Source organism: Hypanus sabinus, unplaced genomic scaffold (genome assembly GCF_030144855.1).
Source record: "Hypanus sabinus isolate sHypSab1 unplaced genomic scaffold, sHypSab1.hap1 scaffold_62, whole genome shotgun sequence".
NCBI lineage: Eukaryota > Metazoa > Chordata > Chondrichthyes > Myliobatiformes > Dasyatidae > Hypanus > Hypanus sabinus.
Genome location: NW_026781476.1, coordinates 1,408,655 through 1,424,616, shown reverse-complemented (window position 1 = coordinate 1,424,616; position 15,962 = coordinate 1,408,655). Strand labels below are relative to the sequence as shown.

Here is a 15,962-nt window from a genome sequence, read left to right as displayed (position 1 = left end):
CCAACGTGTCAGCCCATCTTGTGCCAAGTCGAGTCCACCCTGAGTGTCCAGGATCAGCAACTTATATTCCGTCTGGGCCCCCCCCCCCCCACACACACACACACACACACACACAACCCGATAGCATAAATATCGATTTCTCCTTCCGGTGAACAAATTTCCCTCACACCCCTCCCTCCCACTCCCTCTCTGACTTTTCACGTCCTCTCTCCTGCTTATCACTTCTCTCTGGATCCACTGCTCCATCCCTTTCTCCTATTCTCCACTCTCCTCTCCTATTAGACTCTATTTTCTTCTGCTCTTGAGGTTTCCCACCTACCTGGCTTCACCTGTCACCTTCCAGCGAGACATTTCCTCGCCCGCCCCGATTTTATTCAGATATTTCTCCCATCCCATCTCAGTGCTGAAGGAGGGTTCAACTGGAAACGTCGACTGTTGACTCTTTCCGATAGATGCTGCCCGGCCTGCTGAGTTCCTCCAGCATTTTGTTCGTGTAGCTCTGAATTTCCAGCATCTGTAGACTTTGTCTTGTTTGTGATTTACCTCTCCGTTGTCCCTCCCGCCTCCGGCTACTGGTCCCCCGATAGGGACATCTGGCCACGGCTGGTGCAGCCCAGAACCTCCTGCTAAACGCAGGCGCAGGGCCGACCGTAGCTGTCGCCGGCGGTTCTTCTGTTCAGGATTCCGTGAAGATGGTACTGATCTCGGGTTTGTGGAAATCGGGGGCTGCCGTGGAAGAACAACTTTGTGGGCCGAAGAGCCTGTATTGTGCTGTAGGTTTTCCATGTTTCTATGAAAAGTGTCGGGAACGAGCTCTGCCGGACGGCTGGAGGCTCCGGGCTCTCCGGTCCCGCAGCCCCGGTTTTAGCTTTGCGCCCGAGCCCGGGCTGTGGGATCAGCTAGTTGTGGTTCCCAGGCGAGGAGGGATATGGGGTGAAAGGTATCTGTCTCTGTGTGTGTGGGTAGAGGTTATGGGTGGACTGTGGGTGTGGGGTGAGAGGAGTGACGTTTTGGGGGACCGTATTCGAGGGGGGGGATGCGTGGTGAGGTTGCTGTTGTGAGAAAGTGGGATGATCGGACGTTCCGTGACCCGGGTCAAATAAAGTTGTAAACAGGGGAGGATCTGCTCCGTTGTATCGGACGCTCGCGTGTCCTTTTAGGAAGCAGCAATTCTCTCTGCAAATGAATTACTGTCTAATCTTGCTGCTAATATTGTGTTTGTTACAAAGCCCCAGTGTCTGGCAGAGCTGTCACCGTCATGGGCTGTTGGTGCAGACTGGGATGGCGGTGGGGTGTCAGTGACCTCTGTATCAGAGAACGACACGGGTTTCTACATCCTCCTGTGAGATATAAATGTCCTCACAGTGGATTCGGATCAGCTGGCATAGCTGGAGTTTGCAAAGGGAAAGGGAATAGGGAACGGGCTGAGGAGAGAGAGTTTTAATCAGCAAACCATCGTCCGGGGTGGAGGGGTACAGGAGCTGTCTGATAGATCGTTTTACAGTAATTGTGTTTTTATATAATCTCACAGATAGTGACTGAGGAAGGAGCTTGGTGAGGGAGGAGACCCGGAGGTGAGCAGGTCAGATACAGGATATATACAGGTCATATATACAGGTCAGATATCAGGAGAGTGACAGAGATGTGATTTCCTGTGTCACGGATATAGACAGTCGTCTGAAGTGAGGAGTTTGGTGGAGATGCAGCTTCCCTGGAGGTGGAGGAAAGAGGACACACAAACAGGTGGAACCAGCTGTGGGAAGACATGGTTTGTCAGGTCTGACGACGAGCTGAATGTACCATAACCTTCAGACTGAATCAGAAAACCATTCTGAGGGTATTTGAAATGTCAGAAGCAGGGGAGATGTGATCACATGTGCAGAGGGCAGGGTTTGTGTCTCCATCAGACCGTCAGTGAGATCGTTCAAGTTACAATGTGCAGGGATGAAATCACAGTGTTTGGGGCCGGATTTAATCACTGATTCTGTCATAGTGAGAGGGTTAGTTTTGCTGTATGCCGGCAACAGTAATGGAAGAAGACACAGGAACTTCATCAATTGCCAGTTGTTTAGCAGAAGTGATCAATCTCTATGTTAGATTGACAGAAACAGATACTCCCAGTGGTGACAAAGGTTGCAGTCTGGTTTATTTTAGGTTGAGGAGGGGTGTGGATTTTTGAAATCAATGCCTTGCGGTGCCACCATCGTTAATTTACCATGCCCGGAGTGGTGGATCACACAGCACGGAAACAGGCCTTTGGCCGGCCATACCTGTTCTGACCATCCACTCACTGTCTACACTGGTCCCGTTTATCAGCACTTGGTTCACAGCCGACTGTATCTCGGCAGTTTCAATGCTCATCCTCTTCGTAAATGTTGTGAAGGGACCTGCCTCCACCACAACCTCGGGCAGTGAGTTCCAGATTTCAGCTGCCCTCTGAGTGAGAAATCTCTTCCTCAGATCCCTCTAAACCTCTTCATCCTCTGCTTAAATCTATGCCCTCTGATCGGTGACATCTCTGACCCAGGATCGTGGCCGATATGGGCATCAGTGAGTTCTTTCATACGGTTCAGCATGGTAAGTTGCTGTCGAAAGTTAGATCACACGGGGTCCAGGGAGAGCTGGTTAACTGGATGCACAGATGTCTTGATGGTAGGAAGCAGAGAGTGATGGTGAGAGGCTGTTTATTGGACTCGAGGCCCGAGCCCAGTGAGGTTCCCCAGGGTTACACCCCATTGCTCTCATTATTCATTGATATTTAATTATATTTGCATTTGCATAGTTGGTTGAATTCTGTGCTCTACTTGATCTTTCATTGATCATGTTACTACTCTAAAGATTTGCTAAGTATTCTTGTAGGAAAAACTATCTCAGGGTTTTATGTGGTATCTGACTATATAAAAGTTATGTACTCTGATAATAAAATTTACTTTGAACATCAACCATTGCTACTTGTCATCTGGATCAGTAATCTGGTTAAGAATATACAGGATATGGAGAGTAGGTTTGCAGCAAGTTAAAACAATTAATTTTTCTCAAAAAATATTAAGTATAAACACTCCGCTCTGTTTCCCTCTCCACACTCAACCACCCCTCCCTTTACTGTCTTCCCTCTCTGCCCCGTCCACCCTCTCATCCTGACATTTCACATAAGTTCCGTGTGAAAGTGAATTATTTTCAGGGAATCTGAAGGGGAATTCTTCACTTTGGTGAAGAGGTTGGTGAGAGTGTGGAATGAGCTGCCAGTGGATGTGGAGGATGTGGGTTTGATTTAGACACTAAAGAGGGATTTGGGTGAGGACGTGGGTGGGAGGTGTATGGAGGCTCTGATGCAGGTAGTTGGAAATGGGCAGTAACAACAAAAACAGGTCAGCATTGACTAGAAGGGCTGATAGGCCTGTTTCATTGCTGCTTGGCTCTGTGATTCTAATAATATTGTGGTTTGTAATTTCCACAGTTAGTACATTGCTACTAATGTCTGAACCCAGAAATTTGCCCAAACAAGAATTGAAAGACCCTTGGCTGGCTACAAAAAGTGTCTGCAAGCTGTGATACTTGCCAAAGGGGGTGCTACTGAAAATGTAGGGCGCCCAAACATTTGCTTCTGGCCCTTTTCCTTTTTTTGTTATTTTGAAACTGTAATAGATTGAAATAAAAATGTAATCTTGCTTAAATATTAAAGAAATGTGTCATCTCTAACTTTATGCCTTTTGGAAATCAGGTCGTCTTTTACTCACTGATCTATTCACATTAGCAGAACTTTTGACAGGGGGTCAAAAGCAAGGAAAATCATTGGAAAAATCAGATCGCTACTGGAAGAGTGGATTGGGAAAATCAGTTCTGCACTGGATCTCAAGAGAGAGAATTTCTAGAATGTCTACGAGATGGCTTTTTAGAACAGCTTGTTGTTGAGCCCACTAGGGGATCGGCTGTACTGGATTTGGTATTGTGTGATGAAACAGAGGTAATTAGAGAGATGGAAGTGAAGGAACCCTTAGTGATGACAACATGATTGAGTACACTGTGAAATTTGAGAAAGAGAAGCCAAAATCAGATGTGTCAGTATTTCAGTGGAGTAAAGGAAATTACAGTAGCATGAGAGAGGAACTGGCCAAGGTTGACTGGAAAGGGACACTAGCAGGGAGGACGGCAGAGCAGCAGTGGCTGGAGTTTATGCGAGAAGTGAGGAAAGTGCAAGACAGATATATTCCAAAGAAAACTAAGTTTTCGAATGGATAAAGGATGTAACCGTGGCTGACAAGAGAAGTCAAAGCCAAAGTAAAAGCAAAGCAGAGGGCATACAAGGAAGCAAAACTTAGTGTGAAGACAGAGGATTGGGAAGTTTTTTTAAAAACTTACGAAAGAGAAGTATGGTCATTAATAGAGAAAAGAAGAACTATGAAAGAAAGATAGCAAATAATATCAAAAAGGATACTAAAATCTTTTTCAAGTATATAATGAGTAAAAAACAGGTTAGGTAGATATAGGACCGAAAGAAAATGATGTTGGAGAAATTGTAAATGGAGATAAGGATATGGCGGAGGAACTGAACTGACTCCATGTGTGTATATGCAATTATGATAAGAAATACAGACCATAAAACTTAAATGACAAGCTGGCTCAGAAAATTAAATCATCACTCTGGAAGAAAACATTAACCAGTGAAATGTGTATGACCCTCCATGGGAGACATCCCAATGATCTGAGCAGACGAGATGGTGACAAGGAAGCATCGATCACCTGACTGAGAGTTGGAGACTTCTTCCCAGAAACAGAGGAGTTCCTTGCGGAAATACAGGACGAGGTGGGTAACAAAAGTAAAACAAATCGAAACTTCATGAAATACAAACAAACAAAGCAGTAAGTGCAGAAAAGGCCAAGAGAAACCAGACACAGTCCAACACATTCTAGGATCCTGCAGCAGTTTAACTCAATCTGATTACTTACGCAGGTACAATCAAGTGGCAAATATCATTCACCAAAATCTTGCTTTAAAATACAAACTCATGAATGCCCTCCATCACCTCATGAAAACACCATAAATTCAAGCCTGATCCAGTTTTAGAGCCAAAATCTTGCAAATTATATGATCATCAATACATTATTTCAGATAGGTCAATCCATCTGGTTATAATATTACAGGATAAACAAGCAGGAATAACTCCCCCAATAGATAAAACCATTCCTAACACACATGTTCCTCAATCAGTGGAACACCTCACCACAGGTAGTGTTTGTGTCGTCAGTCAGATAACCTAATTACTTTCTCTGTCAATCTGCTTCCAAATGTCATTCGTTGACATGCCCTGTTGCTGAATCCCCTCTCCTCATCATACGTTCTTACCCCGAACATCGTCCAGGGCCCCAAATTCTGCTCTGTGCAGACCTGCCTCTGGTTTCTGACCCAGCTTCATTGAAAATCCAATTGATGACTTCCCACTCTGCTTTCAGTCTTTAGAGGACAGTGGTGTTCGCTAACAACATTTTAGAAGTGGGGAAAGTGACACATAATGTGGACATGAGTCGTGATTAAGGAGGTTAACTCCCAATGTCATTCTTCCTCAGCCCAGAGATTAGAGGGGCAAAGAACATCTCAGACAGATGCGCAGTCAGCTCGACTTCTTCAGTCTGCAAGAAATTCAAGGGAAACATATTCACCCACAGAGTGATGACTATTTGGACCTCATCCCAGGGAGAGTGAGAGGTGAACAACGGGAGGATTTGAAAGATCTGTTGTGGAACAGAATCACTGGCAGGGTTCAGCCGGCCTGAGTTGACTCTCTACTGTACACTAGGTGTGTTATAAATTCACTAAGTAACAGAGACAGTGCTTAAGATAGAACTGATTCATTTGTCACAGATCTAGTCCCATTAAAGGTGAATATGCAGCAGAGGAAACTCCTCCCATGCCCAGTGACCAAGGTGCAGAACTGGGTGTGGTGAGCAGCAGCAATAATTGCAGAGTTCAACACTTACAATCACTCTCAAAATAGCATTCAGCAATGGTGATGGACAAATATCCAGCATGAAGCTTATTGAAACTTTCTCCCCTGTGTGAACCCGGTAGTGTGTTGTAAGTGTAACACACTGTAAGGTTTCACTGCTGAGGTAGTGGTTTCTCTGCAGCAGCAATGTTTAGGATACAACTAGAGATAACAGGGATTTGGAGTGCTGGGCTATCCAATGACAGAAATGTTCTTTCTTGTGAGTCTGAATGAGAGAATTTCATGGGCTTTTGCTGTGGAGAGATGAGAAGCCACAAATGGGGAGAGTGGGCCCTTTTTTTTTACTTTACTAACCCTATAGTCAAAGTAAGAATTATGAATCACATCTTGTGTACTGTTTGTTAATTTGGGGTATTGATTTGTAACAGGGGACGCGGCGCAGCATCCACACACATTTGGCTGAGCAAGGGGGCTATCACCCCCTATATTAAGCTGCTAGCCGGAGTGAGAGTTACATAAGGTTAGATGACTGAGTGAATACATTCCCACATTAACAGGAGGTTAACGGCCTCTCTCCAGTGTGAACTGACTGGTGTGTCAGTAGGCGAGATGACCGAGTGAATCCCTTCCCACAGTCTGAGCAGGTGAATGGCCTCTCACCTGTGTGAATTCGCTCATGTACCTTCAATTGAGATGATTGAGTGAATCCCTTCCCACAGAATATCCCCCAGTGTGAATGGCCTCTCCCCAGTGTGAACTCGCTGACGGACTTTCAGTTGAGATGACGAAGTGATTCCCTTCCCACAGTCCAAGCAGGTGAATGGCCTCTCCCCAGTGTGAACTCGCTGATGTACCTTCAGTTGAAATGACCGAGTGAATCCCTTCCCACAGTCTGAGCAGGTGAATGGCCACTCTCCAGTGTGAACTGACTGGTGTGTCAGTAGGCAAGATAATAGAGTGAATCCCTTCCCACAGACTGAGCAGGTGAATGGCCTCTCGCCAGTGTGAACTGACTGGTGTGCTTGCAGGCCAGATAACTGTGTGAATCCCTTCCCACAGTCTGAGCAGGTGAACGGCCTCTCCCCAGTGTGAACTCGCTGATGTACCTTCAGTTGAGATGACCGAATGAACCCCTTCCCACATTCTAAGCAGTTGAACGGCCACTCTCCAGTGTGAACTGACTGATGTGCTTGTAGGTTAGCTAACTGTGTGAATCCCTTCCCACAGTCTGAGCAGGTGAATGGCCTCTCCCCAGTGTGAACTCGCTGATGTACTTTCAGTTTAGATGATGAATTGAATCCCTTCCCACAGTCTGAGCAAGAGAACGGCCTCTCCCCAGTGTGAACTGACTGGTGTGCTTGTAGGTTAGCTAACTGTGTGAATCCCTTTCCACAGTCTGAGCAGTTGAACGGCCTCTCCCCAGTGTGAACTCGCTGATGTACCTTCAGTTGAGATGACGAAGTGAATCCCTTCCCACAGTCTGAGCAGGTGAACGGCCTCTCCCCAGTGTGAACAGACTGGTGTGCTTGTAGGCCAGCTAATTGTGTGAATCCCTTCCCACAGTCTGAGCAGGTGAATAGCCTCTCTCCAGTGTGAATTCGCTGATGTATCTTCAGTTGGGATGAGTAGGTGAATCCCTTCCCACATTCCGAGCAGGTGAAAGGCCGCTCTCCAGTGTGAACTCGCTGGTGAGCCATGAAGTCAGATGACCGAGTGAATCCTTCCCCACAAATTCAGCAGATGACTAGCCTCTGCCCAGTGTGAACTGACTGGTGTGTCCACAGGTGGGAAGACCAACTGAATCCCTTCCCACTCACAGAACAGGTGAATGGCCTTGTCCAGTGTGAACTTGCTGATGTACATTCAGTTGAGAAGACCCACTGAATCCATTCTCACAGTCTGAGCAAATGAACGGCCTCTCCCCGTGTAAAATTTCCGCTTTGCCAGTCGGTCAGATGACCAAGTGAATCCCTCCCCACAGCCTGAGCAGGAAGGATGATCGAGTGAATCCCTTGCTCCACTTCTTAAATATCTGGACAGAGACAGCAAAATTGGCATGTTGTGTTCGAAATTCCCGTAGATAAATTCCTTGTTTTTAGCCTGTAAAAAGATTTACAAAATCCATCAATGTGTGTGGGGCAACTTTTCATATGAGATCACTTGAGTTGTCACGGTGTGATCTGGCAACACACTCTTACAGTGAAGTTCAACCCAAGTTGGAGAGAGAAATCATCTTCTAACTGGGCACAGTGCTGGTACCTGGAATGACCATCAAACTCTCTGATGCTCTTCCTGTCTCTTTAAGAATGGGGCATCTCTCCCATCTCCAATCTGTGACCTGGCTCAGTTTGACTCTCGCCATTGGTATTGCTCCCTCTTCCCACTGAGCAGCACGGGCTCCTGGCCCCACTGTAACTGAAATACTCTCACACAAATAGCCTGCAGTGCATTCCACGCACCCACCACTCTCTGGGTAAAAATCTTACCCCTGACATCCTCTCGGTATCTATTTCTAAGCAACATAAAACTATGCCCCTTCGTGTTAGCCATTTCAGCCCTGGGAATAAACCTCTGCCTATCCACATGATCAATGCCCCTCATCATCCTATACACGTAAAAAAGGCTCTAAACATAAACAAGGACATTGTACATAGCTTTGGGAAATTGTCAGAAGTATACAAGATTATGAGGGTATAGATAGGGTAAATGCAAGCAGCTTTTTCCACTGAGGTTGGGTGGGATGGCAACCAGAGGTCATGGGTAAGTGGGGAAGGTGAAAACTTAATGGGAACATATGGAAAAGCTCTTTACTGAAATGGTCGTGAGAGTGTGCAATGACATGTCAGCACAAGTGGTGAATACGAGCTCGGTTTCACCATTTCAAAGAGGTTTTGATGGAAGCCTGGATGGTAGGTGTATGGAGGGCGATGGTCTCGGTGCAGTTAGTTGCAATAGACAGCTTAAATGTTTTTTTGGCATTGACTATATGGGCCAAATGGCCTGTTTCTATTTTGAACGTCTCCATTATTCTATGACAGAGAAGCTGGACAAACTTGTTTGGAAGGGAAAAGATTGGAGTGACAACGGAGCAGCAATGGCTGGAATTTCTGGGAGCAATTCAGGAGCTGAGTGATCGACATATCCCAAGGAAGTGAAAACATTGGAAACCAGGAGGACATAACCATAGTTGAATTGAGAAGCTAAAGCCAACATAAAAGCCAAAGAGAGGGCAAACAAAAGAGCAAAATCTATTGGGAAGCGAGAAACCAACAGAAGACAATGAAAATGTTCAGATGAGCTCAGGGCATGGATGATGATTAATGAGTCTTGCTAGCACCCAAAAGTCTGAGGCATTTAAAGGAACGAAATATCCGGGGCTTCAATATAGCCAGAAAGCCAGGATTCCGTGCACCAGTTACGTTTCAACTGTTACATTGTTAGGCACATAAAGTCTCTACACCCTCAAAATTTCACTTCTGAAGGCCTCCCACTTACAAAGTACTCCTTTGTCAGAAAACAGCATGTCCCAATCCACACTTGTCAGATCCTTTCTGATACCATCAAAATTGACCTCTCTCCAATTTAGAATCTCAACCCATGGTCCAGACCTCTCTTTTTTCATCTTTATTTTGAATTTCATGGCATTATGAACACTAATTTCTGTCACCAGCCCTGGTCATTGCCTAACAGCTTATTGCACACTTCTACATCAGGAATTTTACGTACCAATTAAGGGCACATTTGACAAACTTTACCCCATCTAGTCCTTTTACAGTATGGGAGTCCCAGTCAATATATGGAAAGTTAAAATCGCTTACAATCTCAACCTTTGTTTCTTGGCATGGTCTGTGACCGCTCTGCAAATTTGTTCCTCTAAATCCCTCAGACTGTTGGGTGCAACCAAACCCCTATAATGGCCACAATATCATAATTCCCTGTCCTGACCTCATCTGGCTTTCCTACAATGCTTCTTGCATTGTGCTATACACAGCTCAGCACATTCATCGCACCATGCTCAACCATTTGATTGCTGACTCTGTCTGAGGTCTGAACAATATCTGACTGGTATCAAGAAAACAAACTCTCCCTCATTATCACAAAAACAAAGGAGCTGATTGTGGAGGACAGGAGGAGTGGAGACACAGATAAGGGCATCACCCTGGGACTAGTGACCAACCGACAGCTTCCCCAGTTTCCGAATCCCCAGTGGTGGGCACTTAATCTGGACTCCACCGCGTTTGAACCCCTTCCGTCAGCGGCCGACCCTCATGTGATTCTGTGCTATGACACTAGGGGGTGCTCATTGAGGAAAGCCAATATTATGCACCCCTCGAGCGAGAGAAGTTCCCAGTCATGGTGATTGGACAGGATTAAGGAAAAGAGGGCAGCACATTACTGGCCGAAGTTCCGGATTTCCTTTGGTGGCAGACAGGACTGGTGGCTCCCCGTACCATCGTTAGGGTTTGCCCTGGGTTCAAGTCAAAGAGCCCAGAGTTCCTTGCCTTCACCCTGAGGAAACAAGCCTCCAGCACCAAGGGAGACTGGCAAGACTTGGCCGTGGGCCAACTCCGATACTGGAAGGACATTGAGGTGAAGACGGGACATCTGGTAAGACTCTCTTTTAAAATTGACTGAACCCAAGACATTGCACACAATCTCTGCTCAATTTCAGGCAATGAAGTTGACTGCACCAACTGCCCCCGGTCTGGATCACCGTGAAAGAAGGACAGACTCTCCCATCCCTTCCTCAAAACCCCCTCTAGCCTGAGGGAACGTTCCTTGAGGATGGAAGCTCTTTTGTGGATCCATCAGGAAAATGATATTCTGACTATACAATAGTGACATACAGTGAAGTAATTGAGAAGGCCTCTTTTGTAGCAGCTGTCTCCGCCCAGAAGGCTGAGCTGTTTGCTCTGACTCGTGCCTGTATCCCAGCAACAGACTAAAGTGGGAACGTTTACACAGACTCCCGTTATGCATTTGGAATTGTACATGACTACGGGGCTCTCTGGGAACATGGGGATTCCTGTCTTCCTCTGGCCACCCCATTAGTAATGTCACCTTTGTAAACAACTTACTCACCGCTCTACAGCTACCTCGAGCTTTGGCTGTTATTTAATGAGCGACCCACACCCACATGTTGACTGAGTCACTAAATGCAATGCTTTAGCGGATGAGACAGCGAAAAGTGTGGCACAATCCTAGTAGTTGTAGTCTCCTCGGGTTCCCATCAGGCAACCCTCTGTGACATAAGCAGAACAGGTTTGCCAGACATGGGAGGTACATACTTTTCATGGGGACATCTCTGAGCAGCAGCGCAAATTGTGGTCCCAGATGGGGTGCTAGAAAGAACCCAACCTAGCTATTTGTATTACTCCAGCGGGACAGGTTTGTGTTCCTACACAGTTTTTACCAATATTGGTCGATCATATACATGATTTGACACACCCGGGAAAGGGGGGAATGGTTGGTAACCTGTACCCTGCACACTGGGTACGAGTCCCTTGCCAGGTGTCTACAAGTTGATTTTATTGAATTGCCTAGAGTACATTGCTATAGATACTGCTTAGATATTATAGATGTGTTTAGTAGATGCATTGAAGCTATTCCAACTACCAATAATACTACTATGTCTGTTGTGAAGTTATTATTATGGGAAATAATTCCCAAGTATGGCCTGCCAGAGATGCTCTCTCACAATGGCCCACACTTTGTGGTGAAAGTATACGAAGGGGTACCAAATGAACTAGCTATCAAGCAACAATTCCACGGTGTACACCACCCACGGGCCGCTGGCAGAGTGGAGAGAGCCAATGGCACTCTGAAGAGTAAACTGGCCAGACTAACAGCGGAGACTGGACTCACTTGGTTGAAGGTCCTACCATTAGCCTGATTCCACATGAGGGTTACCCCACATGGGAAAACAGGGTTGTCACCAGCTGAAATCATTTCCAGATGGCCCATGAAGACACCCTGGGAACTAAGGCCTTGTGTACCATTGCTCCCAGAAAGTCTACCAGCAAAATTGGATATGCATATCTGAAGGGAAGAGATTGGGAAATATGTATGCCAACTAACCAAAATTTTCCAAGAATTACATTCACAGGTATGACAGGCTTACAAGGAAGAGAACTACCCCACAGAGAGGAGTGACTATCCCACCATAGAACCTGGGAATTTTGTCTTAATCAAGAACTGTGATTGAGGAAAACTCTGACCTCAGTGGACAGGACCATATCAGGTGCTACTGACCACTCCCACGGCTGTGAAACCGAAGGGGCAATCTCGATGGATACATTGAACATACTGAAAATGTGTTACAGAAGGAACTGAGGAGAAGGGCTCTCTCGGACTTAAGGAAAATGTATTCGTTGATAGTGGTCTTTGTGTTTTGCCTTATTGCTCAAACAATATCTGTGGGCCCCCATGTTAACACCTTTCTGTCTCTCTGTCACACCTGTGCCATATAGGCAGAACTAGGGGCCTGCTGCGTTTGTGCTGCAATTTCACAGCATGGTAAAACTATTTTTCCAATGTCAGTAATTCCACTCAACCAGAGTGAGGAACTCTAAGCCTGGGATTTCTCAAATAACACCCGGGGAAGTGAGGTGAGGAACTGCGGTCCAGTCAGAGATGACAGTGGCTGTCAGTGTTTTGAGGGATGGTATCTCAAGTTCCCATCAAATGGAATTTCCTACACTGGGAAACATGAATCCTGGTCTTAGTTGCAGGTGCCCAGCAGCAGAGAGGAATAACAGATTGAGTGCTTTTGGATGATCGCTTTTCTCGCCTATGGAGTAGCCAGGAATTCACGAGAGACCATCAATTTACCTACAGCACTTGAGGAGCTGGCCACAACACTGCAGGGACCCTGACAGAAACACAGGCCCAAGTAACAGAAATATCCACCGAAATGATTGCAATCTGGCAAACAGTCCAACAAAATTGTAGACTTTAACCCAGCTGAGAAAGGGGGAACCTGTGCTATTATTGACACAGAATGCTGCACCTATATCCTTGATGAATCTACTAACATTACATCCCTCTCCAAGCACACTGCCAAGGTGATTGATAGCTACTAGATAGAAAGCAGAGCATGATTTACATCGGTTCACTGAAGGATCGAAGTGGTGGTCTTTGAAGGTATGTTCAGTAATACATGGAACAGGATATTGCATTATGACCTAATAGTTGTCCATATCATTGTTATAAATACTGTTGTACACTGTTTTTTTTTTCCCACTGATAAGTCAATGTTGTACTCATTTGCTTTCCCTGCAAAAAAATTACTGCTTTGTTGATCATGTAATGATCAAAAGGAGGGAATGACAAAATGTGTAAAAGGGTTAACACTTTGTTAAAAAATAGCAGCCTGTTTTTCTGAAAGAAACTGCTGATAATCAACAGATGTGCTAAGCCATGCTGAGCCATATTTCTTCTTGAGGGTAGCTAGCTAGGGTTTCAGGATGCTTATCTGAATTGTGCACTCATGTGTAGAGATAGGACAGCTTCAGTCTGTTCTGTGTGTGTAAGCCATAATGACTGTTTTGTTCTCTGTCTTTAGGGGCTCCAGCTTCTCATGTAGTAAATAACTTTGGCTCCAGCATGTCTTGTGTGGAGGGTATCTGGACGGATATATCAGTGGTGTAAGGGGAATTGTTAGTCAGTTAGTGGATTGGGCGGGAACAGTCATCAACTGTTCCTGTTTGAGCGACTAACTGAGTAAGCCCGATGCTTGGAATAAAGAGTTTGTACTTATACAGTCTCTCAGTGACTTTATCCAGATTCGACTTCCACATAATGGGAGTGGTTTCAAAGGGTTGCTGGATGCACATTACCAGACCTGGAGTGATTGCAACTGGGTCTGACAGAGGCATAACTGGTACTTCTGGACATGTTCAGTCTCACTCCAGCTATTTGCTACCTTCCACTGTACAGGTATGAAATGTCTAAAGAACAGGAAGTAAGACTCACCAAAATTTCTCCTGACTGAATCACTGGAATCTCCGAGTCAGTTGGGTTCTCTCTGATTGATGCTCCCAGTCCTCAGGTTGGTTCACTTGTTGCTGCTCCCTCGTCATCAGTCGTGGTTTTCCTCCAGTTGGGGTTTTTCTTCCAATAAATCTCTCACTGCAGGTCTAACTTTAAATTGAAAGATATTGAAGCATATTAACAATAACAAAGAGAACCAAACATTTCCGATTCATGTTATTAAGAACAAAACTCACTGAAATTTAAATATTGAAGGCAAATATACAGTAATGATCTCAGTGAGCAATCTTTTATTGTCCCACACACGTCACAAAACGATATGGAATCAGAAGGAGCCATCATTCAGTCATGGTCAGGCAGAAGGAACAGATTCAGATGATTCAATCCTTCTGATCTGCCCCATCATTCAACCATGGTTGATTTTTATTCCAACACCATATTCTTGCCTTCCTCCTGTAACCCTGTAGCTACTTAACAATCTTTAATGTATTAATCTCCCTCATAAATATACCCAAACGGCAGCCTCTACCAAACTTCACAAATTCCACACTTCAGACACCTTTTGGCCAAAAGATTTTTCTCAGCTGAATTTTAACAGGAGGTATTTTTATTCTGAGATGGTGCTGTCAGATCACAGACTCTCTGTCTAATGGAAACATCCTCTCCATGTACACTGTATCCAGGCTTTTTAGCATTCGGTATGTTTACTTAACCATACATCCCTCCACCACCCCCACCGTCCCTCTGAACTCCATCGAGCACAGGTCCGGAACCATCAAATGCTCCTCATACATGAAGCCGATCGTTCCTGATATTATTCATGTTAACCTTGTTATCAACACTCCACTTGATCCTCCGTCACAAAGCGGAGGGCGGGGCGGATCTGCAGCACGCAGCCTCACGTGACCTGTTGGTTGGTCTCCCATTTCAATTCTGCGGAAATAGACAGCCTGGGCTCCTGGTTTGAATCGTTGAAAGCAGATTAAGTGAAGTCGACATATTTTTGCCGAGCCCATATAACTGGAAAATAAATGAGTAACTGGCCCTCAGTTCGGGGCTGACGGCCAACATCGGACCTCCCTGCTCGGGATCAGTCTCAATACTCACCAATAGGAAAGTGATATCTTCAGCCCGGAGACAGTAATCCAGAGCCCCGGCTCCCGGATATACGAGACGAGAAGCCTTTCTCGATCCCGCAGACTTCAGCACCGAGCGTTAAGGAATACACCGCACACCCGGAGACAGTGAGCATGCGCGAAGTGTGGTACGTCATCAGGAGGGCGGGGCCACAGAAACGGCAGCGCGATGTTGCCCACCTACGGTTTAATTGGGGGGGGGGGGGTAAACTGCATCACGTGACCGGTTTTGGTCTCCCACCCCAGAGAGATCCAGTTACCCGCTACTCTGTGGAAAGAAGCAAACTTGCCGCTCACATCGACGCTCACCTTAAATGTGTTAGACATTTCAACCCCCAGGAAAAATATATCATCTGTCCACTCTGTCTATTCCTCTCTTAATCTTATAAACGTCCATCAAGTCTCACCCCAGCCTGCGCTGCTCCGGAGAAAACAACACAAGTTTGTCCAAGCAGGTCGGGCTGCATCCGAAGAAACGAGCCGTCAACGTTTCGGGCCGAGACCCTTCGTCAGTCCTGAGTTCCTCCAGCGTGTGTGTACGTGTTGATTTGACCACAGCATCAGCAGTGTACTTTGTGTTCGTCCAATCTCTCGTTATAGCTCATGCCCTCTAATCCAGGCAGTGTCCTGGTAAAACTCTTCCCCGCCCTCTCCAAAGCCCCGACATCCTTCCGAGAATGGGGGCGACCAGAACTATATGAAACACTCCAGATGTGGTCTAACTAGTTTTATAAAGCTGTGTTACGAACTGTGAAGTTTTAGAAACGAACCAGCAGCAATAAATTTCACACTGGAGTCTGGTTTTGATGGTTAAAACACTCTGTTTATTAGTATTTACTTATAACATAGTAACTTAACGAAAGTTAACAGTGTTCAGTGGATATATGTG

General features: G+C 45.7%; 1 protein-coding gene across 6 annotated transcripts; it reads right to left on the bottom strand.

Annotated features, from left to right (window-relative positions):
- Positions 1-1,700: 1,700 nt before the first annotated feature.
- Positions 1,701-15,494, bottom strand: LOC132389647 (zinc finger protein 239-like). 6 transcript variants are annotated; one of them, XM_059962177.1, is made up of 3 exons: positions 15,045-15,488; positions 13,920-14,083; positions 1,701-8,045 (listed from the first exon to the last, which is right to left on the bottom strand). In XM_059962177.1, the coding sequence occupies exon 3, from the start codon at positions 7,640-7,642 to the stop codon at positions 6,620-6,622; it is 1,023 nt and encodes a 340-aa protein (XP_059818160.1). In that variant the 5' UTR covers positions 7,643-8,045; positions 13,920-14,083; positions 15,045-15,488; the 3' UTR covers positions 1,701-6,619. The 6 variants fall into 6 exon arrangements, with proteins under 6 accessions (XP_059818160.1, XP_059818159.1, XP_059818161.1 ...); XM_059962176.1 differs by having other exon boundaries at positions 13,920-14,087; positions 15,045-15,482; XM_059962178.1 differs by lacking the exon at positions 15,045-15,488 and adding an exon at positions 14,766-15,032 and having other exon boundaries at positions 13,920-14,087.
- Positions 15,495-15,962: the final 468 nt, after the last annotated feature.